Here is a 27,283-nt window from a genome sequence, read left to right on the forward strand (position 1 = left end):
TTGTCATTGAGAATGCTGCCAATGTCCTTGTGTTTGAGGAGTGGAATTTCATGACCCAGATTTTGGAGTTGTGGCAACACTTTCCGTTTTTAGATTGCTATTTTTAGAAAGTATGAGACATGTTAAAAAGCCTGGTTACAATTTTTGCCCTTTGAGTTCCCTCTAAGCTCTCCACCTCCTGAAGGTGCTATCTATTGCTGGAATATGGGCTTTATCCACATCAAGGGCACTTGGACTGAGTGGCTAGCCATCACATCTGAGAGTCTAGCCATTGAGCATCAACAAGTTATTCGGCCATGAGGCTGGGACAATAGCTATGTCCAGCCTGTCCTCGTAAAGCACCCGTATTCCAGCATGGATAATTGGATAACAATCAAGAGCACATACTCCTGATTTCTTCCCTCTAATCTGGGGCATTAACCAGTTATAATTCATTGCTGTTGATCCTAACCATCTGTGCAGCAATCAGTGATTAAAAAGGAGCCCTCCCTGGGTTCTAGAGATCAGATCAAAGGCTTGCCTCTAATTTTTAGACTCTGTTCCCTGGCCCTAGACTCTGACACAGCAGAAACATCTGATCTCATTAAAGTCTTGAAAACTTTGATCAAATCACCCCTTAACCTTCTAAATTGCAGGGAATAAAACCCTAGTTTCTGTAATCACTTTCAGCCTACTCTTTTAACCAAGCTTGTGTATCAATATAATGCAGTCTGTATCATGTTTCCATTCCTCAGCCCCTATGATTAATCCTCTGACAAAGCATCTGGGTTTGCAACTGATTTCTGGAACAGATCATCCCTCTCAAAAGCAACTTTTATTTTGCCTTTCAGAGCGCTGCTGTTTTCTATTGTAGAAAATACAAAAAAAAATGAACAGCTTTTGTGGTGCTTGTTTTGATCTGAACTTTCTGGTATGGGGGAGCATGCTGTCCTGATGTATCTGACCCTGAGCTGGACCTGTCCTGGGAGTGTTTGATGGGACAGTGTAGAGCGAGCTTTACTCTGTATCTAACCCTGTGCTGTACCTGTCCTGGGAGTGTTTGATGGGGACAGTGTAGAGAGAGCTTTACTCTGTATCTAACCCCGTGCTGTACCTGTCCTGGGAGTGTTTGATGGGGACAGTGTAGAGAGGGCTTTACTCTGGGCAGAATTTTCAGTTTGACGTCCGGGAGGGTGGGCCCTGCACGCCTTTGCATAAAATGATGCGCGGTGACGTTGGGCAAACATCCTGACGTCACCGCACGCCATGGCGATATTTCGCGGGGCTGGAGTGCAATGAAGTCCGACGTTTGCCCGCGATTAATTAACGGGCCAGTTAAGGCCCTTTAGTCTTCAATCGACGGCAATTTTTAGCCGCCTGTGCGATCTTTGGGTCGGCGCAGGGGCACAATGGGCAGGTGGGTAAGAGACTTTTCTATGAACCTCATCCACGGACGGGATAAGAGGGCTCAGTGGTGTCGTCAATCTGCTTTGTGGTGTATTTATTGGAGAAAGTATTTTAAACTTGCGAGTGTGATCTGCAGCAGTTCAGAACGCATTCCAGCAGCTTTCCATATACTTTGAACCTTCAGGTCAGCACTTTGCAGTCAGGAACCTTTAGCAGGCCTGTAGCTTTCCGGAAGCCTCCCTTTAGCCTGGGTATGGGATCCGACATGTCCACTGGAGGCAGCTCCTCTGAGGAGGAAGGGAGGGCTAGAATAAGGAGAAGCCCAGAAGTGCACGTTCAGCCTCCAGGGGAGCCACCTTTGGGCATACAGGCACAGGCACAAGGGGCGCAGGGCCAAGAGGTAGTCCAAGGTGGAAGGGAGCTGCAGAAGACGCCGCTATCCTGCTGCCAGGGTATACAGGCAGTGAAGCAGCTACATCAATATGATTGAGGTGCAGTGCCGAAGGAGGTTCCGACTGTTAAGGGAGACAGTCAACTATATCTGTCAGATGATTGGCCCTGAGATCTCTCCTAACTGTGTGGGTGGACACCCTGTGCCAGTGGCTCTAAAGGTCACAGCTGCCCTCAACTTCTATGCCTCTGGCTCCTTCCAGGGCTTGGTTGGTGATCTTTGCGGTGTCTCCCAATCAGCTGTACACACTTGTGTCAAGCAGGCCACAGACGCTCTGTTCAGGCGTGCATTGACCTTCATCCACTTCCGCTGGGCCCAGGCAAGCCAGACAGAGCGAGCCAGAGGCTTCGCGGCCATTGCTGGCTTCCCCCACATCCAGGGTGCTATAGACTGTACACATGTGGCCATCAAGGCGCCAGCAGGTGAGCCCGGTGCCTTCGTCAACAGGAAGGGCTTCCACTCCGTGAACGTACAGATAGTGTGTGATCACAAGATGCTGATTCTACAAGTCTGTGCAAGGTACAGGTCTCTGAGAATATGGGGTAGACCATTTAGGACTGAGATGAGGAGAAATTTCTTCACCCAGAGAGTGGTGAGCCTGTGGAATTCGTTACCACAGAAAGTAGTTGAGACCAAAACATTGTATGCTTTCAAGAAGGAGTTAGATATAGCTCTTGGGACGAAAGGGATCAAAGGGTATGGGGAGAAAGCGGGAGCAGGCTATTGAGTTAGATGATCAGCCATGATCACAATGAATGGTGGAGCAAGCTCAAAGGGCCGAATGGCCTACTCCTACTTCTATGTTTCTATGTTGCCAGGCAGCTCCCACGACGTCTCCATCCTCAGGCACTCAGGTGCCGAGTCTCTTCAGTGCTCCGGCCCGGCTTGATGGCTGGCTGCTGGGCGACACGGGCTATCCCCTCAGAAGGTGGCTCATAATGCCTCACCGCCATCCAATATCAGAAGCTGAGCAGTGGTACAATAGGAGCCACGCCTCCACAAGGGCTGTGGTGGAGAGAGCCATTGGTCTTCTCAAGATGTGCTTCCGATGCCTGGACTGCTCAGGGGGCGCACTCCAGTACCCCCCAGATTGTGTATCACTAATAGTGGTTGCATGCTGCGCTGTACACAATCTTGCGCTGGAAAGGGGAAACGCAGTGGATGATGCAGATGTCGACGCATTGTTTACAGCTGCACACGATGAGTCCAGCACTGATTCTGAGGATGAGTAAGCACAGGGGAATGCTGAGGGGGTAGACACTGACCCAGGACTACACCAAGGAGGCAGGGACACCCAGGAGGTTTTAATCCAATGAACCTTCAGCTGGCTCTACACAAATGGATCAGCAGGACCAGCCTTGCCTGGCACATCCATATTCAGCAACTAAATGCAAAATCTGCCAGGCCATCAGCAGGAACTAAGGGCCTTGTACATAAATTTGAATGTCCAAACAAACATTTTTCTTAAACATACACATGCAGAACAAACAAGCCACCCTCAGCCTTGATCACACATCTGAATTTTAATTTTAACATCAGATGTACTCCCAATTGCAAAACAATACCGTAAGCAAGCAAAAATAAATTCTAAGGACCTAATCTCGGGCCAACATAAAAGCAGCAGTGAGAAACCTGTGGTGTGCCTAATGTGCCTTACGTTTCCATTTGCGGGTGCCACGTCTTGGTGCTGCCCCATCGCTCGGAGTGGCATCTGAGACAGCCTGCTGATTCTGCTGTCCTGTTGGCCTCAATGATCTTGGCAGTCGTCCCCTGGCCCTTGTAGCCTGTGCTGGCCCTGCCTGGGAGGGATCTGCCTGTTCCACAGCTGGCATCTCCCCAGTCGTCGCAGCCTCAGTGGATGAAATGGTCACTGGGAGAGGGGCGGCGGAGCTGGTGCCCTCATCCGGAGCACAGTGAGAGGAGCCCGCAGATACTACAGACAGCTGCTGCGCTGACATGAGGTCACCCTGGACCTCCCTGCTCACCGTGGATGGATGGGCAACGAGCTGGGAAGCTTGAAGCGCACACCACCTCCCACATTGGCCCTGACCAGCTGTGGCCATTGGCGCTGTGAGGTCTTGCAGGTCCGAGCGTAACCCCAGGAGGACCTGATTGTTCTCCTGGAGGTACCTGTCCACGAGAGTCGTGACTCCATGGAGGAAGCATGATGCTCTACCATGAGGCTCATTGCATCAGTGGTGCTCTGCCTGGACTCCTCCACCATGGACACCAAGCGAAACATAGTCTCATGCATCACACCCAGATGCTCCCGCACAACCGACTGCATTTCCTGCAGCTGCTGCATCGCGGACGACTCCAGGGGCACATCATCAGGCACCGACTGAGCATATGCCTGGTCCCCTGCAGTCCTCCGACTGCTGGCGCCATCGGCATTCTGTCTCTGCCAGCTCCTCTAGCAAATGTGAAGTGCCCTCTCCACTGTGCCCTGGGACACTAGCCGTTGTTCCAGTGCCCACCGAGGTGCTAGTATCTGTGCTGGTTCCTGCCTCGCAGAAATGGTGTGATGCAGGTGACACTTGAAGGCCCTCAGGTGTGAGTGGGGGCATCTGCAGCTCCTCCTGCCGGCCATGCTCTGATGATGCTGAAATGAACAACAAGGACAGTGGATCAGTTAGTGTATACACAGTGACACACTTCATCCCTTTCCCCCTGGCTCATTATGTGCTCAACCTTCCAGAACCAATGGACACGAACACTGGTGGGGTGGTAAAGAGTGAGGAGGATAGCCTTATGTTACAGGAGGATATAGATGGACTGGTCAGATGGGCTGATGAATGCCAAATGGAATTTAATGTAGATGTGTGAGGTGATGCACTTGGGCAGGACAAACAAGGCACGGGAATACACGATGATCGGTAGGACCGTGGGAAGTAACGAGGATCAGAGGGACCTTGGTGTGCATGTTGACTGGTCCCTTAAGGTAGTGGGAGAGGCACGTAAGGTGTTTAAGAAGGCATATGCCATGCTTGCCTTTATTAGCTGAGGCATAGAATATAGGAGCAGGGAGGTAATGTTCCAACTGCAGAAAACGCTGCTTAGGCCACAACTATAGTTCTGCGTGCAGTTCTGAAATGTGCTTTATGGGAGGGAGGTGATTGCAGTGGAGAGAGTGTAAAGGATGTTTACCAGGATGTTGGCTGGCCTGGTGAGTTTCACTTATGAGGAGAGATTGTATAGACTGGGGTTATTTCCCCTGGAGCAGAGGAGATTGAGGGGTGACATGATTGAAGTGTATAAACTTATGAGGGGCATAGATAGAGTCGACAGAAAGGAACTTTTCCCCTTGGTGGAGGGATCAGTAACCGGGTGGCATAGATTTAAGGTAAGGGGCATGAGGTTTACAGCGGATGTGATGAGCAACTTTTGCACACAGGGTGGTGAGAATGTGGGACACTGCCTGAAAGGGCGGTAGACGCAGAAACCCTCCTAACATGTATTAAATATTTGGATGTGCACTTGCGATGCATGGCATACAAGGCTATGGGCATAGCGCTGGAAAATGAGATTAGAATACTTAGGTACGTGTTTGACCCGCGCACCCTCGAAGGGCCTTTTTCTGTGCTCCATACCTCTGACTCTCTCACTCTATGACCGAGCAATGTTGCAACAGTAACAAATTTAACAATCATCAGTGCTATGGATGTTGGGAGGACAGAGCGGATGTCACTGTTTGCCTCAAATACCTGGCCATTCCACCCCAGCCTCACTGACACCAGTTGACCTGGGCGCATGGCGCCTCTCCAGCTCAAGGGCCCCCTACTTGAAGCAGCTTAACATCATGAGGTGTGCCTGGCCGCCTCCAGTCTTCGCAAGCTCCGAGGCATTATGAGCATTCTTCTCCTGAGAAAGAGAGAACATTCATTATGGCAAATTGCACATGGACTCTGCATGCGGATGCTGCACCCCAACCACAGTGGGCCATATCAGGCCTCCTGTGCCTCCTCTTCCCGCTACTGCTGATCATTCACACAAAGATAGCATGTCTGCTACCAACCCCCCACAACGGCCACCTTGTACACGTGCTGTGTACATCATTTTAGGAACCACATGGTCTTAGCTCCCATAGCAAGGATGCGCAACAATGTGCAGCGTCGAGGGCAGCAGATGGTTCTTAGCCACGACACCTTGAGGCTCCCCTTCCACCATCTCATCACCGTGAATAGGACATGTGCTGGAGTTGTGAGTATGCGCCTAGCTGCATCTCCTGCAGGTTGCCCCCAGACTAGTCAAGTGCGACTAAGAGCAACACATGGTGCGGGGGAGAACTCATCTCCTCAGGCTGATCTGAGCATGGGCACTATCTGTTTGCCCACCCAGTGTAGAAAAAATGCCCTACATGATTCAATGCAGTCACGACAGTAAGACTTGGGGTGGGGGGAGGGGGCCTCAAAGACTAAGGCTACCTGCTGGGTTAAATGCCCAATGCCAACATGGTACTCACCCTTCCAGAGCGCAACAAATTATTGAAACGCTTACAGCACTGGATCCAGGTGTGCCGCACCACGTCGCGGGAGCTCACCACCTCCTCTCAGGCACGTCGTCATGTGGGGGGATCTCCTCCTCCCATCCTGGGGGACCAACACCTCCCGCCGTGCTGTCACCTCCTTGAGGAGGGCAGCAAGGCATTCATCTGAAAAGTGAGGAGTGCATTGCGCCCCCCCCAACTGCTGGCCTATCCTGCAGCCTGCCCTGCTCCTGTGGCAGACCCTGCAGCCTGGCTTGCTCAGCTGACCCCCCTGAGGTGTGCCCTCGAACTGGCCATTGTCACCAGCCTACAGGAGGCTGCCAGGCCTTCTTTTAAACAGACTGCCGGGTCGCCATTGGACCCTGTGGTCTGTACATGCCCGCCACTGCCCGCGCACTCCCATTATCCACGGGAGTCGGCAAATACGCTGGGCGGGCCTTAATTGCCCTCCCCACCCCCCGTGTAAAATGGCGGCGCACACCTGATCGCGGACACCAATCGGGTCCGCACCCGCACCTGCTCTCCCCCCTCACAACGGAAAATTCTGCCCTCTGTATCTAACCCCATGTTGTACCTGTCTTGGGAGTATTTGATGGGGACAGTGTAGAAGGAGCTTTACTCTGTATCTAACCTCGTGCTGCACCCGTCCTGGGAGTGTTTGATGGGACAGTGTAGAGGGAGCATTACTCTGTATCTAATCCTGTGCTGTACCTGTTCAGGGAGTGTTTGACGGGGACAGTGTAGAGGGAACTTTAGTCTGCATCTAACCCCATGCTTTAGCAGTGAATTTGAGAGGAGGCTAATTGCTTCATTTGACACAGGTATCAGAGATATCATGGAATGTGATAAGGGCCCAACTTGATCAATTTTCGTTGGGTATTTTAGAATTTTATGGCACAGAAAGAGATTATTTGCTCCCTTATGTCTGTGTTTTTTTTCCCTAAAGGAGCTTTCCAGTTAGTCTACACCTTTTTGCCAGGACCTCTATTTTTTTTCCAAATAAATCAAAAATTACATTCTGCCCAACTGGCCTAGTACCAGTGCTTGTGCTCCACACTGGCCTCCTACAACCCTATTTTGGATCATAACAGCAGCGACTAGCATTTAGAAATGCACCCCTAATTAATAAAACATCCCAAGGTGCATCATAAGAGCTCAAACTAAATTAGATTCCAAACCATTTCAGGGAATATTAGGCCAGATTACCAAAATCTTAGTCAAAGTGGTAGATTTTGACAAGCACCTTGAAGGAGCAGAGAGAGGTGGAAGGAATTTCAGAGCTTCGGTCCACAGCAGCTGAAGACATGGCCATCAGTGGTGGACTGATTAAATTTGGAGATGTGCAAGAGGCCAGAATTTGAGGAGTGCTGACATCTGAGGGTTTCAGAGCTGGAAGAGGCATTTCCTTCTATTCCTTTCTCCCTGTGTTTATCTAACTTCCCCTTTAATGCATCTGCGTCATTCACCTCAGCTACTCCTTTTTGTAGCAAGTTCCACATTCTCATCACTCTCTGGGTAAAGGAGTTTTCCCTGAATTCTTCGTTTAATTTATGAATGATTGTTTATGGCCCCTAATTTTCATTTTCTCCAACAAATGGAACTATCTTCTTTACAGAAACCCTGTCAAACTCTTTCATAACTTTGAAGACATCTATGAGAACATCCCTTGGCCTTCTCTTTTTTTCTAGAGACAAACCTGTAGCTGCTGTAATGGATTCTACTTCCAGCCCCCTCCCCCGCTTTCCCCCATGTAGATATTCCATGTCCTGACAACTCACTATGTAAAAATGAATAAATAACTTGTTTTCCTGACCTCTCTGTTTGTTCTCTCGTTGATGAGATTGATGCCCTCAAGTTGCCTACTCAGTTACCAGTGGAAATACATTCCCTGGTTTATTTTATCATGGCCTCTGTCCTTTGCTATTTAACAGCTGTCCACCACCGGCTGTTTGTCAATGATTTGATATTTGGGTCCACTCGGCTCCTGTTTGCAGATTCCAGCTGGTGAAATTCTTTACCCCCTCCCCCATCCTAAATCTGCTGACCTTCGCTGGAATATGATTCCACAGGTACCAGCCAGATGCCAGTCCCCCCCTTAAGTGGCTGTTATTCCTGTATAGGAGCATAGGAACAAAAGGAGGCTGTTTAGCCTCTTGAGCCTGATCAGTGAGATTAAGGCTGACCTGCCTGCCTTTTCCCAATATCTCTCTGGTTAACACATCGTTGAATCATAGATTAAAATTAATCATTAATTTAGCTTCAACTGCCATTTTTAGAAGAGAGTTTCCAAACTTTTGCCAATCTTCGAGTATTGAATTGTTTCCTCATTTCACTTCTCTAATTTTTAGTCTAATGCCTCCTAGTCCTAGACTCCCCAATCAGGGGAAATAGTTTTTCTGTATCTACCCCATCTGTTTTCATTAATATCTTGAAAATTTTGAGCAAGTCACTTCAAAATTCCAGGAAACACAACCCTAGTTTATGTAATCTCTAATTTAACCCTTGGGAGCGCAGGTATCATTCTGGTGAATCTATGCTACACTCTTTCCAAGGCCTTCCTCAAGTGTGGTGTCCAGAACTGTCTCCAGTACCCCATAAGTAGTCGAACCATGGCCTTGGAGAGTTGACTTAGAATCATAGAATTTTTTAAAATTTTGTCATAGGATGCTAGCATCACTGGCTAGACTAGCAATTTTATTTCCAATCCCTACTTGCCCTTGAGAAGGTTGTGGTGAGCTGCTGCCTTGAACCGCTGCAGTCCATGAGGTGTAGGTACACCCACAGTGCTGTTAGGGAGGGAGTTCTGGGATTTTGACCCAGCGACAGTGAAGGAACGGCGATATACTTCCAAGTCAGGATGGTGAGTGATTTGGAGGGGAGCTTCTAGGTGGTGGTGTTCCCAACTATCTGCTGCCCTTGTCCTTCTAGATGGTAGTGGTGAAAGGGTTTGAACCCAGCGACAGTGAAAGAATGGCGTTATAGCCTCTGACCTGCTCTTGTAGCCACAGCATTTATATGGCTAGTCCAGTTCAGTTTCTGATCAATGGTAACTCCCAGGATGTTGATGGTGGGGGATTCAACAATGGTAATGCCATTGAATGTCAAGGGGCGATGGTTAGATATTCTCTTGTTGGAGATGGTCATTGTCTAGCACTTGTGTGCGTGAATGTTAACTTGCCACTTGTCAGCCCAAGCCTGGATATTGTCCAGATCTTGTTGCATTTGGACATGGACTGCTACAATTTCTGAGGGGTCGCGAATGGTGCTGAACATGTGCAATTATCAGTGAACATACCCACTCCTGACCTCGTAATGAAAGGTCAGTCATTGATGAAGCAGCTGAAGATGGTTGGGCCTAGGACACTACCCTGAGGAACACCTGTAGTGATGTCCTGGAACTGAGATGATTGACCTGCAACAACCACAACCATCTTCCTTTGTGCTAGGTATGACTCCAACCAGTGGAGTTTTTCCCCTGATTCCCATTGACTCAAGTTTTGCTGGGGCTCCTTGATGCCATACTTGGTCAAATGCTGCCTTGATATCAAGGGCAGTCACTCTTGCCTCACCTCTGGAGTTCAGCTCATGTTTGAACCAAGGCTTTAATGAGGTCAGGAGCTGAGTGATACTGGCAGAATCCAAACTGAGCATCAGTGAGCAGGTTATTGCTAAGCAAGTGATGCTTGATAGAACTGTTGATGACCTCTTCCATTACTTTACTGATGATTGAGAGTAGACTGATGGGCCAGTAATTGGCTGGATTGGATTTGTCCTGCTTTTTGTGTACAGGACGTACCTGGACAATTTTCCACATTGCCGGGTAGATCTCAGTGTTGTAGCTGTATTGGAACAGCTTGGGTAGGGGATTGGCAAGTTCTGGAGCACAATTCTTCAGTACTGGAATATTGTCAGGGCCCATAGCCTTTGCGGTATCCAGTGCCTTCAGCCGTTTCTTGATATCGCATGGAGTGAATCGAATTGGCTGAAGACTAGCAACTGTGATGCTGTGGACCTAGGGAGGAGGCCGAAATGGTTCATCCACTCGGCATTTCTGACTAAAGATTGTTGCGAATGCTTCAGCCTTATCCTTTGCACTGATGTGCTGGGCTCCCCCATCATTGAGGATGGGGATATTTGTGGAGCTGCCTCCTCCAGTGAGTTGTTTAATCATGCACCATGATTCACGACTGGATGTGGCAGGACTGTAGAGCTTAGATCTGATCCATTGGTTGTGTAATTGCTTAGCTCTGTCCATCACTTGCTGCTCATGCCGTTTGACAGTAGTCCTGTGTTGTAGCTTCACCAGGTTGACACCTCGTTTTTAGGTATGCCTGGTGCTGCTCCTGGCATGCCCTCCTGCACTTTTCATTGAACCTGAGTTGATCCCTTGGCTTGGTGGCAATGGTAGAGTGGGGGATATGCTGGGCCATGAGGTTACAGATTGTGGTTGAGTACAATGCTGCTGCTGCTGATGGCCCACAGTGCTACATGGTTGCCCAGTTGCTAGGTCTGTTCAAAATATATCCCATTTAGCACGGTGGTAGTGCCACACAACATGATGGAGGGTATCCTCAATGTGAAGATGGGACTTTGCCTGTACAGGAACTGTATAGTGGTCACTATTACCAATATTGTTGTGGACAGATGCATCTGCAGCAGGCAGTTTGGTGAGGATGTTTTTCCCTCTTGTTGGTTCCCTCACCACCTGCCACAGACCAAGCCTATCTGCTATGTCCTTTAGGACTCGGCCAACTTGATCTGTAGTGGTGCTACCGAGCCACTCTTGGTGATGGACATTGAAGTCCCCCACTCAGTGTACATTCTGCACCCTTGCCACCCTCAGTGTTTCCTCCAAGTGGTGTTCAACATGGAGGAGCACTGATTCATCAGCTGAGGGGGGATGGTACGTGGCAATCGGCAGGAGGTTTCCTTGCCCATGTTTGACCTGGTGCCATGAGACTTCATGGGGTCCTGAGATGATGTTGTGGACTCCCAGGGCAACTCCCTTCCGGCTGCATACCACTTTGCCGCCACCTTTGCTGGGTGTGTCCTGCCCGTGGCACAGGACACACCCAGGGATGGCGATGGTGGTGTCTGGGACATTGTATGATTCCATGATTATGTCAGGCTGTTGCTTGCCTAGCCTGTGGAACAGCTCTCCCAATTTTGACACAAGCCCCCCAGATGTTAGTAAGGAGAACTTTGCAGGGTTGACAAGGCTGAGTTTGCCATTGTCATTTCCGGTGCCTAGGTTGATGCCGGGTGGTTCATTCGATTTCATTCCTTTTTATTGACTTCAAAGCGGTTTGAGACAATGAGTGGCTTGCTAGGCCATTTCCAACCGCCTTGCTGTGGGACTGGAGTCACAAAAAGGCCAGACCAGATAAGGACAGCAGATTTGCTTCCCTAAAGGAAGTTAATGAACCAGATGGGTTTTTATGACAATTGGCAATATTTTCATGGCCACTATTACCAAGACTAGCTTTTTAATTCCAGATTTATTAATTGAATTTAGATTCCATCATCTGCCATGGTGGGATTCGAACCCGTGTCCCCAGAGCATTAGCCTAGGCCTCTCGATTACTAGTCCAGTGACATTACCGGTATGCCATCACTACTCTCAGCACAGATGGAGGCTATTTGGCCTGTCGTGCCTGTGCTGGCCCTCTGAAGGAGCATTTCACCTAGTATCACTCCCCTGGCTTCTCCCTGTGCCCTGCTAACTTTTCCTTTTCAGTTAATGATCCAGTTCCCTCTTGAAAGCCACGATTGAACGTGACTCAGCCGCAGGCTGTGTATTCCAGGACCCTAACCATTTGCTGTGTGAATAAGTTTTGCCTCGTGTTGCTATTGCTTCTTTTACCAATTACCTTAAATCTGTTCCCTTTGGTTATCGGTTCTTCCACCGATGGGAACTGTCTCTCACTATCTATCCTGTTGATACCCGTCATGTTTTTGAATATCTCTATCAAATCTCCTCTCAACCTTCTCTTCTTCAAGGTGAACGGTCTCAACTTCTCCAATCTATCTGCAATACTGAAGTTCCTCATCCTGGAACAATTCTTGTGAATCTTTTCTATACCCTCTCTAATGCCTTCACATCCTTCCTAAATTGTGGTGCCCAGAGCTGGATGCAATACTCTAGATGAGGCAAAACCATTGTTTTATAAAGGTTTAACATAATTTCCTTGCTTTTGTACTCTTTGCCCCAATTGATAAAGCCTAGGATGCAGTATGATTTATTAACTGCTCTCTCAACCTGTCCTGCCACCTTCAATAATTTATGTACGTATACATCCAGGTTGCTCTGTTCCTCCACCCCTATTAGAATTGTACTCATTACTTTATATTGTCTCTCAAAATGAATCACTTCATGTTTCTTTGCTTTAAACGTCATCTGCCACTTGTCTGCCCATTCCACTAACCTGTGTATGTCTTTTTGAAGTTCTACACTGTCTTCCTCATGGTTCACAATATTTCCAAGTTTCATATCATCCACACATTTTGAAATTGTGCCCTGTGCACCAATGTCTAGGTCATGAACGTATATCAGAAAGAGCAAGGGTCCCAGCACTGACCCCTGTGGAACTCCACTCTAAACCTTCCTCCAGTCTGAAAAACAACAGTTCACCACTGCTCTTTGTTTCCTGTCACTCATCCAATTTCATATCCATGTTGCGACTGTCCCTTTTATTTCATGAGTGCTAACTTACAAAGTTTATACGTTAGCCATGCCCCCTGTCTTCATGTGTAAACCTCCTTTTTGGTCCCTAACCAGCCCCACTCTTCCTCCTCCTCCTCCTCCTGTCATCACCCTTTTACTATTTATATGTATATGGACAACTTTTGGATTCCCTTTTATGTTAGCTGTCAGTCTCTTAGACTCTCTCTTTGCTTCTCTTATTTGTTTTTTCAATTCTTCTCTGAACTTCCTTTGTTTGGACTAGTTCTCAGTTGTATTATCCACCTGACATCTGTCATAAACACACTTCTTCATCATTTTAATCACTACCTCTTTCATCATCGAAGGAGCTCTGGATTTGTTTGCCCTACCTTTCCCCTTCTTGGGAATATATTTTGACTGTATTGAGCTATCGCTTCTTTAAAGACAGCTCATTGTTCATTTAAAGTTTTACCTGCTAATCTTTGATTGCAATTTATCTGGTCCAGATCCATTCTTACCCATTGAAGTTGTTTCCCCCAGTTAATTATTCTTATTCTGGATTGCTCCTTGTCGTTTTCCATAGCCAATGTAAACCCTGAGAAACAATGATCACTGTCCCCTAAATGTTCCCCTACTGACACTTGATCCATTTGCTGCACCTCATTCTCAAGAATCACGTCTAGCAATGCCTCCTTTCTCGTTGGATTGGACACATACTGCTGTAGGAAATTCTTCTGACATAATATAGGAACTCTTGCCCCTCTCTGCTCTTTACATTACTATCCCAGTCGGTATTTGGATCATTAAAGACTTCTATCTCCCTGTATTCTAGTCCTCTAAATATAAAGACCAGCATTCTATTTGCTATTCTGATTATTTTCTGTACTTGTTTATGATATTTTAATGTTCCATGTACCTGGTTCTCCAAGTCTTTGTGAACCTCCATTGTTACTAAGCTTTTCAACATTTGGGATATACACTGTTTTATCCTTTTTAGGTCCAAAGTGAATGATATCACATTGAAATTCATTTGCTGCAGTTTTGTCCATTCACTTAATTTATGTCCTCTCTCTAATTTTCTGTTTCTGTTTACATTACTTACAATGCTGCCTATTTTTGTGTCAGCAAATTGGGATATGTTACTTCCTTTCCATCATCAAAGCCTTTAATAAATACAGTGAATAGTTAAAGCAATTGCAGGGCATCTCTGGTCACATCCTGCCAATCAGTGTACCAGCCTGTGTGATCTCAAAAGTGAATGTTGGCAGATTATTTGGCCATTTAGGGCATCACAAAGAAATTGGTTTGATTGTCGCACCTATTTCTGCCTCTCCTAGCACATTCACTGACCATGGTCACCTTCCTTTAAGGCACAGCGATGAAATACTCCGGTAAGGTGAACCTTTGAGTGGTGAAAATGCCTGCTGTCATCTACCTGCATCCATGATGGCTTGCGCCGAGATCTAGCGATGGGAATAAATAAATTCTGCTCCCCGGCTTGCTGTAACTGAAATTAACCCCAGCAGATCAGAGACTTGATATTGAACTTTCCCTGTTGCAATTGTGCCTTGAGCGAAGGATCTGTTGTGATTTGGAAACCATGTATCTTGGTGGGAAAGATCTGTTGACAGTTTAATAGAAGTTGGTAACATGAGTGAGTACATTGAGCCCATGTTTGATGAGAAGCTGATATTTGAACCATTGGGAAATGTGCAAATACATTCTGGATGTTTGTGATTGTGGATCATGTTGTGCAAACTGCTTCCTGTGTGGATGACGTGTAGCTTTTCATTGTATGGTGCTGCTCCTCATTATACAAATGATGGTTTGGCCTCTCACTCTGGAATCTGAATGTTGAATTCAAGCCCAGATATAGGACTTTAGCAGATAAGGTAGGGCATCCCTGAGGAGGCTGCTGCTTTTTCAGATAAGATGCTGAACCCTGATGACCTGTTCCGGTAAATGTTCAAGATCAAGTGGCATAATCAGAAGGTGAATAGGGAGCTTCTCTGGTGTCTTGCCAGAAATCAGAGATGTTTAATGCTGGCACTGACTGAAGTTAAATTAGATATCGAACTGCAGTGTGTGAGTCGGTAGCAGTCAGCTGAGCCAGATGGTTGTTCCATTCAAGCTTGCCCCAGGACTTGATCTGTCTACATTGCAGCCAAGTACTGAAGAAATACAGTTTTTACAGCTTGTTCTGGCGGATATTGCAGATACAGGCCATTATTTAAACAGGGAGTTCTCTTGGTGCCTTGGCCAATATACATTAATTCCCTGAATCACCAGCACCAAGCTACAATTATCTGGTCATTGATCAGTAGAGTATTGCTGTGTGCAGCTTCACGGTCAAGATTATCTATTTCTGTGGACTTCAGAGCAATTCATATGAATGTTTCGGGTGGTCTTTCTGCTGTGATGAGGCTCTGTATAAATTTGTACTTTCTTCCTCTTTCCAGACAATGAACATCACAGAATGCAAAACTCCTTGATGTTTCTGAAATATGCCTGTTAATCACCATTTGTAATTGGTGAGCAGCTATGGTCAGCTGGGACATTCTTGTTCTGCTGGTTTCAGGTCTTCCTGTACCTGTGAAGAGGGTGAGGGACTAACTGGCAAATGGTCAGAGCTGTGAGGCATGAGTTTTGGGTGTTGGCACCTCTGGACTTGAACTGAGAAATTGATTGTGCAATAAAAACACTTCAAGTGATTAGGAATGCTGCAACACTCTGTTCCCAGCTGTGTGTGGAGCTTGACTTGCCCTGTCTGGCTGTGTGCTTGGCTTGGCAGGCCCTGACGTCATCGCGCACGCAGGAGTTGGCAGCACGCCTGCCGACATTAAGAGGGCTGTTAAGCCCATTAATTAATTAAATTGAATTTTTCCCTGCACATCCAACCTTATGGTTGGCAGGCGGGCGTATAGGCCAAGTGGCCTTTGCATTTTTTGCGAATCCTCATCCACAGGTGGGATGAGGTTTCAACCAGTGAATTAAAAAAAAAAACTTTTTAAAACTCATCTTTAACATACCCCTGCTCATGTGGCAGAGTCACATGAGGGGACATGTTTTCCTTATATTCCAATTCTTTATTTGCAATGTTAAAAATCTTCAGCTCCCTGAGACAACTCTGTGCCTTCAGGGAGCTTTCACTGAGCGTACTCCCGTGCATGCACACACTTCAGCGCTCGCGCATCTCCCGCCCTCACCCCGGCAGTGCTGAGCCTTTCAGTGTGCGTTTCACGCTGGCTGGCCGTTAAAATTGGCCAGCCAGTGTGAAATCGCGGTTGGGGCCTGATTGTGGGCGGCGGTCAGTTTCGCGGCCGTTCCTGGGCCCTCCCGACCGATGAGGTAAAAATCCTGCCCACATCCACTGGTTCTCCCTTATCTATTCTGCTAGTTAAGTCCTCAAAAAAACTCCAGCAGGTTTGTCAAACATGATTTCCCTTTCATAAATCCATTTTGACTTTGTCTAATCCCATTGATGTTTTCTATGTGTCCTGTTATCACATCCTTTATAATAGAGCCTAGCATTTTCCCTACTAATGAGGTTAGGCTAACTGGTCTGTAATTTACTGTTTTCTCCCTCCTTTTAAATAGTGGAGTTACATTTGCCAATCTCCAATCTGCTGGGACTGATCGTGAATCTACAGAATTTTGGAAGATGACAACCAACGCATCCACTATTTCCACGGCCACCTCCTTTAGTACCCTGGGATGTAGATTACCGGGCCCTGGGAATTTATCGGCTTTCAGTCCCATTAATTTCTCCAGCACTGTTTTCTTAGTAATTCTAATTTCCTTCAGTTCCTCCTTCTCACTAGACCTTTGGTTCGCTAGTATTTCTGGCAAGTTATTTGTGTCTTCCTCCATGAAGACAGAATTAAAGTAGTTGTTTAATTGCTCTGCCATTTCTTTGTTTTCTATTATAAATTCTCCCATTTTGGACTGTAAGGGACCTACGTTTGTCTTTACTAATCTTTTTCTTTTTACAGTCTGCTTTTATGTTCCTTGTAAGTTTACTCTAATACTCTATTTTTCCATCTTAATCAATCTCTTGGTTTCCTTTGCTGAATTCTAAACTGCTCCCAGTCCTCAGGCTTGCTATTTTTTCTAGCAACTTTGTGACTCCTCTTTGAATCTAATACTATCCTTAATTTATTTTGTTAACCATGGGGTTGGGCCACTTTTCCTGTTGCATTTTTGCACCAGAAAGGAATGTATAACTGTTGCAATGAATACATTCGTTCCTTAAATATTAGCCATTGCCTATCCACTGTCATGCCTTTTAACGAAGTTCCCTAATCTATCTTAGCTTCATACCTTCATAGTTTCCTTTAAGATTTAGGACCCTAGTATCAGATCGGACTACTTCACTTTCCATCCTAAGGAAGAATTCTACCATGTCATGGTCACTGTTCCCTAAAGGACCCCGCAGAACAATTCAGGATAGCTTGTTCCCTAGTCGGTTCCTGGACATACTGGTCTAAAAACCCATCTCGTACACACTCCAGGAATTCATCAGCCACAGTATTATTGATAATTTGGTTTGCCCAGTCCATATGTAAATTAAAGTCACCCATGATCACTGTCGCACCCTTGCAACATGCATCTCTAATTTCCTGTTTAATGCCATCCCCTACCTTATCACTACTGTCTGGAAGCCTATAGACAACTCCCACTAATATTTTCCGCCCCTTGTTGCTTCTTAGCTCCACCCAGACTGATTCTACATCTAGATTTTCAGAACCAATATCCTCCTTCACTATTGCAATGATTTCATCCTTAACTAACAATGCCTCCCCACCTCCTTCTCATTTTTGCCAGTCCATCCTAAATATCGAGTGCCCTTGGATATTCAGTTCCCAGCCTTGGTCACCTTGCAGCAATGTCTCTGTAATCGCCATCATATTGTATCCATTTACATCTGTTTGTGCTAATTCGTTTACCTTATTGCGAGTGCTCTGTGCATTCAGATATTGCCTTTAGACGCCTTTTTAACATTTTTACACATTTTTTTTGTACTATGGCCCTATTTGCTGCTAGCCCTTGTTTCCTCTGCCTTCCACTTTTGCTTTCTACTTTTCTGTTTTCGTTCCTATCTTTGTTTCCCTGCCCTGTGTCTCTCCGCTCAGGTTCCCGTCCCCCTGCCAATCTAGTTTAAAACCCTCCCCCACAATACTAGCGAATACCCCTGCGAGATTCCGGTCCTGCTAGGGTGTAACCTGTCCAGCTTGTACAGGTTCCATCTTCCGTAGAATCGGTCCTAATGCCTCAGGAATCTAAATCCCTCCCTCCTACACCACCTCTGCAGCCACGCATTCATCCAGTCTATTCTCCTATTCCTGATCTTGCTAGCACGTGGCACTGGGAGTAATCCTGAGATTGCTACCTTTGAGGTCCAGCTTTTTAATTTATTTCCTAGCTCCCTATATTCTGCTTTCAGGACCTCATCCTATTTTTTACCAATGTCGCTGGTACCAATATGGACCATGACCTCTGGCTGTTCACCCTCCCCCTTCAGAACGTCCTGCAGCCACTCAGTGACATCCTTGACCCTGGCACCAGGGAGGCACCATACCATCCTGGTGTCACGGCTGTGGCCGCAGAAACGTCTATCTATTCTACTTACGATAGAAGCCCCTTTTCACCATTGCTCTCCCACTCTTTCACCCCACCCCCCCAACCTCCCCCCGCCACTTGGTCCCACGGACTTGGGTCTTGTTGCATTCCCCTGAGATACCCAGGGGACTCCTGCACTACCTGCCTAGTGCTTTTACTCTGTCTGGCAGTCACCCATTCCCTTTCTGCTTGTGCACTCTTTACCTGCGGTGTGACCAACTCACTGTACATGCTATCCACGAAGATTTCATCCTTGTGGATGCTCCACAGTGATTCCAAGTGCAGCTCCAGCTACGAAACACGGATTTCAAGTCGTTGCAGCTGGAGACCGTTCCTGCACACATGGTCACCCTGGACACTGGAATTGTCCCTGCCTTACCACATCGCACATGAAGAGCATTCCACTTGGCCGAGCTGCCCTGCCATGACTTAACTTTAACTTACTCCCTTTTCTTTTACTTCCTCTAGTTTAGAGGATATTGCGGACAGAAGAAATACTTATCAGGTCCTACTTACCAAGGCTGCCACTCTTCTTACTTAGGAAAGGTAGAAAATGAAAGGACCACCTCTTTCCCTCTCGACTAAACTCCCTCTCTCACCAAGCTCCAACTGAAGCGCTCTAATGCAGCCCAAAGCAGCACTCCAGTGCAGACAAAAGCAATACTGTAGATGGCCTGCTTTTACGCTGTCTGAATCTAGCTTCTGTAAACCTATTTAAGCCAGTTAACTAATTTACTAGCTGCAGCTACAAGCAGAGCCTGTATAATCCCTGGACTAAAACTCACCTCCTCCGAGCCCAAAGAGAAACTTTTAGTTAGTTGCTAAATTAAACAAAGATTAGACTTCAGATAGAAATTAACCCTTAAAAATTCCTCTCTCCCCAAACTCCAACTGAAGCACTCTAATGCAACCCAAAGGAGCACTCAAGTGCATTGGGTCCCTGGTGTCAGTTTAGGCACCTAATTGTGCATTGGATCAAATGGGCATTTTCCTCATTCAATCCTTGTTGGTGAGGTTACATTGCAACCTACAATCATGCTTGTCCGGCCTTTATGAAATCCTTTCATCCTCTACTACAGCCAGAAACAATTGACTGAGAATGAAGTACCCTTGTGTTGACCCCTGGCAATGGGAACTTTTGTGTCTGGTCCTTCATTGTGCTTTGCATACCACTTTAATAGCGATTGAATGGAGGTCTGCACCTCCTCTGTTCGTGTGCAATGATGATGCCTGATAATGAAATACTGCCCAGAAGGCTGTAATTGAATAAAATTGTTGCCTCTAACTGTTGCTCTGCCTGGGATTGAGCAAACCTGTGACCTCTGGAATAGCACAGCAGTCACATCTTGGAACTGTACTCGGGCTTGGCCTCATCCCATTGAGCAGCTATAATTTTTGGAGTCACAGGCAGAAAAGTGAGACACTGGAATTATCTTATAATTTGAAACAGATCAGCAAGCAAGTTATCTGCTTGGAGAGCCTCACCTATTTAGACCCAGTGCTTCTGAAAAGCTGCAGATTTTCTCCTTCAGGCCTGCAGCTACAGTTGGTGACAGTTGGCTATTTTAAGTACTGTACTCCGGCCCTTGGTGATTAGAACTGCCCTCCATTAAATTAACGGCATTGGTGATTGAGGCAGGTTCTCCAAATGCTTTCTGACTTTGTAAATGCACATCAGATATGGGAAACCCCTGCCCATAAGAATTCAGTGAGGAGTATAGGAGGGCATGCCTGGAGCAGCTACAACACAGGACTACTTGCGTGCCAAACAGCAAAAACAGCAAGTGAAAGACAGAGCTAAGCGACACCACAACCAACAGAGCAGATCCAAGCTCTGCAGTCCTGCCACATCCAATTGTGAATGTGGTGGACAATTAAATTACAGGAGGAGGAGGGTCCACAAATGTCTCCATCCTCAATGATAGGGGAGCCCAGCACGAGTGCAAAAGATAAGGCTGAAGCATTTGCAACCACCTTCAGCCAGAAGTGCCAAGCAGATGATCTATCTCGGGCTCCTCCGGAGGTCCCCAGCATCACAGGTGCCAGTCTTCAGCCAATTTGATTCACCCCATATGACATCAAGAAACGTCTGAAGGCACTGGATACTGTAAAGGCTATGGGCCCTGGAAACCTCCAGCAATAGTACTGAAGACTAATGCTCCAGAAATAGCCTGCACTTAGCCAAGCTGTTCCAGTACAGCTACAACACTGGCAGCCACCCAGCAATGTGGATAATTGCCCAGGTATGTATTGCCCACAAAAAGCAGAACAACCTGGCCAATTACCGTCCCATCAGTCTACATTCGGGCATCAGCAAAGTGATGGAAAGTGTTGTCGACAGTGCTATCAAGCGGCACTTACTCAACAATAATCTGCTTACTGACGCTCAGTTTGCGTTCTGCCAGATCTACTTCTTAGTTCTTGACCCCATTACAGCTTTGGTCCAAACATGGACAAAAGGGCTGAACTCCAGACGTGAGGTGAGAGTGACTGCCCTTGTCATCAAGGCAGCATTTGACTGAGTGTGGCATCAAGGAGCCCTAACAAAATGAGTCACTGGGAATTAGGGGAACGCACACCACTGGTTGGAATCATACCTAGCACAAAGGAAGACGGCTGTGGTTGTTGGAAGTCATAAGAGCATAAGAACATAAGAAATAGGAACAGGAGTAGACCATTTGGCCCCTCGAGCCTGCTCCTCCATTCAATAAGATCATGGCTGATCATCTTTTCTTTTGATTTCCACATTCGCAGCTAACCCCGATAACCTTAGATTTTCATTAGGCAAGGGAACCTATCTACCTCTGCCTTAAAAATATTCAATGACTCCGCCTCCACCACCTTCTGAGACAGAGAATTCCAAAGTCGCACAACCTTCTGAGAGAAAAAAAATTCTCCTCATCTCTGTCCTAAAGGGCGACCCCTAATTTTAAAACAGTGCCCTCTAGTTCTGGACTCACCCACAAGAGAAAACAGCCTTTCGGCATCCATCTTGTCAAGGCCATTCAGGATCTTGTATACTTCAATCAAATCACCCCTCACTCTTCCAAACTCTAGTGGAAACGAGCCCAGTCTATCCAACCTTTCCTCATAAGGCAACCCGCTCATTCCACTTATCAATCTAGTAAACCCCCTCTGAACCGCCTCTAATATATTTACATCCCAAAACTGCACACAGTATTTGAGGTGTGGTCTCACCAAAGCACTGTATAACTGAAGCATAACATCCTTTTATGTTCAACCCTTCTCGTAATAAAGGATAGCATTCCATTCTCCTTCTTTAATTACCTGCTGCACCTGCATACTAACTTTTTGTGACTCATGTACTAGAGCACCTAGATCTCTCTGCACCTCAGAATTATGCAGCCGTTCTCCATTTAAGTAATCATCTCAGCCCCAGAACATCAGTGCAGGTTTTCCTATCAATAGTGTCCCAGGCCCAACAACCTTCAGCAATGATCTTCCCTTCATCACAAGGTCAGAAGTGGGGATGTCAATGATGATTGCACAATGATCAGCACCATTCGAAACTCCTCAGATAGTGAAGCAGTCTGTGGTGTCTGTATGCAGCAAGACCTGGATGACATTCAGGTTTGGATGATAAGTGGCAAGTAACATTCACACGACATAAGTGCCAGGCAATGATCGTCTCTAACAAGAGAGAATCCAACCTTCTCCCCTCAACATTCAATGGCATTATCATTGCTGAACCCTCCACTATCAACATCCTGGGGGGGGTTTCCATTGACCAGAAACTGAACTGGACTAGCCATATAAATACTGTGACTACAAGAGTAGGTCAAAGGCTGGGAATTTTGCAGCAAGTAACTCACCTCCTGACTCCTCAAAGCCTGTCCACCATCGACAAGGCACAAGTCAGGAGTGTGATGCGATACTCCCCACTTGCCTGGATGAGTGCAGCTGCAACAACGCTCGAGAAGCTTGACACCTTCCAGGACAAAGCCCACTTGATGGCACCTCATCCACAAACATTCACTCCCTCCACCACATGCAAGATCTTCTCCAAGCCACTCACCATCTTGACTTGGAAATATATCACCGTTCCTTCACTGTCGCTGGGTCAAAATCCTAGAACTTTCTCCCTAACAGCACAGTGGGTGTACCTACACCACGTGGACTGCAGCGGTTCAAGCTGGCACCACTTTCTCAAGGGCAATAGGGGATGGGCAATAAATGATGGCCTTGCCAGCAAGGCGCAAATTCCCTGAAAGAATAAAAAAAAAACTAATATTGTCACAACACCACATTAGTCAATGTTCCTGATACCTGGAAAATTATCCTTAGAAAAGGTGAAATACTATTCTCGCTCTTAATAATAAAGTGGAGTTGGATGTTTTGTTCTGAGCTTGTCTAATGACCTTTCTTACTGGATTAATCTTTATAAATATTGCAGAAGGATTACTTTATTCAATGTCAGCCTGAACTACCAATTGTATCCCTTCAAGTTGTTTGACCAGTAATTTCCGACAGTGCTTCTGCTGTGGAATGACGTTTTCTCTTACCCTTTCCCTTTCCTTTGCCCCTCAGATTACTGAAGCAAACATGTGTTCGTGGAGTGAGAAACTCAATGCTGACCTCTCTGGGACCATGGATGGCAGTACCATGAAGAAATACCGACGTGAGGCCTACCACCGGTATGTAGCAGTGGATTGTTATACCTGAGAGAGGCCTACTTGAGTGTCTAGGCATTGGGTTTGTGTTGGGGAACTGCAAGTGACTGATAGAGGCATGAGGCCAAATTAGGGAAGCCCATCCAAGTATTTAGTGATGGGGGAATTGGCTCATAGAGACCACTTAGTTTCAAACTAAGGTTTCAAGTCAGACCAAGCATCATTTAATATGCCTGAAGTTAAACAATACAGCCAGCTAGGTCCAAGAATGGGTGACCACGGGGCAAGTGGTCAGTAAGCACAACGACAGTTGGAAGCTCAGGGCTGGATTTAGCAACGCTTTGCACCATTCATCTCAGCTCAGTCAGTATTCTGTGAGAAGAACAGATCCTCTGAATCCATTGGCTGCTGATTATTTTCTCTGCTAAACAAGCAGAAAAAGATAGCTAGGACCTAGACTGTGATCTGGAGTAAAGCAATTGATCACACAAGGGATGGTAATGTGGTGAGTTTGCACGGTTAGGTATGTTACTGTGAGATTGTGGCCAGCTAATAGTATCTGAAGGTTATGTTGCTGAGGTTGAGCAGGCTTAAACCTGGGCTTTCAAAGGAAAAGAGTTTGATTTCAGGGTTAGCCAGTTCCATAGAAAAACTGCATGTGATGTAGGAGGGACAGGACCTGGAATGATATGAAATGCACTAGTGTTCACCCATAATTCTTGCTGCGATATGGTGGCATGGGTTCTGGAAGCCAGTGGTGAATCTGGACACCATGTGTCGGAGAGCAGGCGATCGTAGAGGAAGCCACAGCCCAGTCAATCCTGCTCTCTTTCCAATGTGCTCATGCATTTACTGTCTAACATGGGTTATTGAGTCGTGATCAGAAACCCTCTCCCCTCTCTTACCTATGCATTGGGCTAGTTGTATCACTGCTACAGGAGCCCTGCCTGAGAGCAGCTATCACTACACAGACTGGGGAAGAAACCCAAAACTAAAAACAGAAAGTACTGGAAATACTCTGCAGATCTGGCAGCATCTGTGGGGAGAGAAACAGAGCTAACATTTCTGGCGGAGACATTTCATCAGAACCCTGAAACTTACTGGTCTCCGTTACCCCTCATTTTTTACAACTTGCCTATCACAGAAGTATTTGTAATAACTTCTATTCAGTATTTTTATTAAAGAATGAGCAGCCGTTCTAAGGGGTGTGAAAAGTGTTAAGTAGGAGTTATGCTTTGGTGTTTGTGATGGAGATGTAATCCGATTAATCCTCTCTGTTGTACAGCCAAACACACATTAAAACAAACCGTTTTCAACCTTAATCTGAATTTAAATTTGCAAACTGTTGCTAGGGATTTCTTTACAATGTAAGAAATAGAAACAGAAGTAGGCCATGCAACCCCTCGAGTCTGCTCCATTATAAATCCCTCTGTGAATTATGTCCTGGTCTGGGCGACCCTATCATGAAGGCCAACTACAGTTGGATTTGTATAACAAAGAATGAAATCTGTCAGTCAGACATCTGGTGTGTGTCAAATCAGTCTGGGATAAATGCAGGTGGACCATTCCTCTGATAGCATTATATGTAAAGGTACAGCCTGGTGCCCCATTGATCCACACAGACCAGAAGGGGTAATACTCCACTCTTGTAGTCCACTGAGTTAGCTAATTTCAGCTTTGGAGTGGGAGTGTGGAGTTATTGCTGAGTTGTAGGTTGCAACATGTGTGTGTGTGAGTGAGAGGATAGCTCCATTCATGAAATCATCCCCAGTATCCACTATCTGGGCTTGCAGTGAAAGAACAGCTGGGTGTAATCTTGCGGCACCTGGTGACAGTAGAACCAGGAGAGAAGGCAATCCATATAAAGCATATGGTGGTGTGGTGTGTTTAGTACCCAGGATACAAGATCTGAAAAGCCTTTCAAATAAGAGAGTGTTGTTGTGTAAAACAGACAGTTGAGGATTATAAGATGTTATAACTCACTTAGCCAGATGATGAAGGATATAACTTGAGTATTTAGTTACAGAAACACACATATATCGTGCACCTCCAATCCAACCGTGACAATTTGTCTGTTCCAAAATATATAATTACTAATAAAATAAACTAATAAACAAGTAAACGAATGAACAAATTAAACACCCAATATACAATGAACATGAAACACTTAATGGAATCTCTCAAAACTCTGTTTCAGAGTAGGAAATTCATGGGATTTTTAGTGAGCTTGGATTAAAATGCCCTTGATTAAACCTCTTATCAGCCTGAGCAGCTCAACTGAAACACTTCACAGAGTTCAGTTTCTCTTTTCACTATAACTGCAGCTTGGTAGAAAAAAGGTCGCAATCCCAGATCAGCAGCAGGAAATGAAAGTTCTTCAGACAACATTAAGCAAATGGATCTCTATCTTGGTGCACATCAGGGTCTGACCTCTGCAACATTAGAGTAAGATGGATAAGAGATCACCATGGTCGTGACATCTGTTGCACTGTATGGGCTGCTGGCTCGGGAGGTGCAGGGTTGCTCAGGCCAGGGAGGGGCAGGGGTGGGGACTTGGGGCCGCGTAGGCCAGAGTCTCGGATATGAGAGTTCCTACAGCTGCGCTTCACCATTTGGCAGCATACCAGGTGTGGAATTTCACTGGGACTATTTGGTTCAGTGACTTGAGGAGCTTGGCCTGGAGCTAGTGTACTTGATCACTGCCTTTTCCTCTTCATGGCACACCTAGCCTGCTCTTTAGGCCGCAGGAATCGCAGCAGTCTGAAACTCCCGGGAGCTGATTGCCAAACGCTTGTTTTAATAGGCTAGACAGGAAGCTTCACTGAAAACTGATGCTCACAAAGAAACTCATGATGCTTCTGGCCTTGCAGGAGATCCTGGTGTCTGATGGAACATATTTCACATCTTCCCTATTACCCGTCAGGTGGAAAACCTCTGCCTATCTGTCATTATTATTCCTAACCTCTTCATTTTTCACTTCTGTGCATTCATCCTTTTCTCACAGTCAATAATTTCCCTGGTCAGGATTCTCAGTTCTTTCTCCATCATATAGAAAATCAAGTCTCTTTTTCAAAGTGCACACACCTCAAATCCATAACCACCTTGTAACAAGTTCCTGATATGTGGGATTATCTATATTACCCCTCCATCTTTTCTCGAGGACAGTAATATCCTCTCCCAGTGATTAGGTAGCCGGAACTCTAATTTCTCTCTCTCTCCTCTCTCATGGATTTTTTCCTCTTTTGATACTCTCTTTTCTCTTTTTGATTACACTCTCTTTCTCTTTCCCCTTTTTTTGCTCACTTATTTCCCCAGTAATGATGAGTTTGTTTTTCTTTTTTCAGAGTGTTTGTTAACCGTAGTTTGGCAATGGAGAAGATTAAATGCTTTGGATTTGACATGGACTACACCCTAGCAGGTGAGCAACGCTGGTTCTAATGGAATTCCTCAATATATAAAAAAAATAGGTTTATTTGCTGAACTAAACTAAGTCACTGATCAGGTGCAGTGTATTTTACTATTACTTGCCCCCACCCCCCAACTTTTTTCCCTCCTGTCACTTCCAAGGCCTGAGAAGCACAGGCAGCTTCTAGAGGCCAGTCTTCATGTATGAACCTAGGCAGTGAGAGTTAACAGGCTACTCAACAGCAGTGGCCATCATAGCTGAGTGTGCCTGTTCTGGAATGACATTGACACAGAACAGGTTCCAGCAGGAGCCTGAATCCTGACTGATACCCTCCAACCCAGAGAAAACTGGGCACAATTATAACCCAAACTGCTGTTGTAACTGATAGCTTAAAGACCATATTGATGTGGAACGGAATGCAGTGACCTCCCCAGGAACTGACGTTTAAATGAAATAGACTGTTCCTTAAATCCAGAGATCAAGGTGGAGGAAACTAAACAAGTGGACAAACTAGATGAGCTGAATGCTTTACTTTTCTTCCTTGTTCCGATAAACATCATAGGTCCCAACAGTCTGAGTATGTTACACAGTACAGTCACTCCTCAGCCAATATCAACGATCTTTCCACTTCCTAAAGCTG

The 27,283-nt window shown here is 46.2% G+C and overlaps 1 protein-coding gene across 1 annotated transcript in view; it reads left to right on the forward strand.

Moving 5' to 3' along the window:
* Positions 1-27,283, forward strand: part of nt5c2a (5'-nucleotidase, cytosolic IIa) — a 99,279-nt gene that overhangs the window by 7,562 nt on the left and 64,434 nt on the right. The window contains exons 2-3 of the mRNA XM_078564982.1: positions 23,155-23,261; positions 26,582-26,655. Coding sequence (XP_078421108.1) covers positions 23,170-23,261; positions 26,582-26,655 — 166 coding nt within the window. The 5' untranslated portion in view covers positions 23,155-23,169. The remainder of the gene's footprint in view (positions 1-23,154; positions 23,262-26,581; positions 26,656-27,283) is intronic.

The sequence above is a fragment of the Cetorhinus maximus genome, chromosome 20 (genome assembly GCF_964194155.1).
Source record: "Cetorhinus maximus chromosome 20, sCetMax3.hap1.1, whole genome shotgun sequence".
NCBI lineage: Eukaryota > Metazoa > Chordata > Chondrichthyes > Lamniformes > Cetorhinidae > Cetorhinus > Cetorhinus maximus.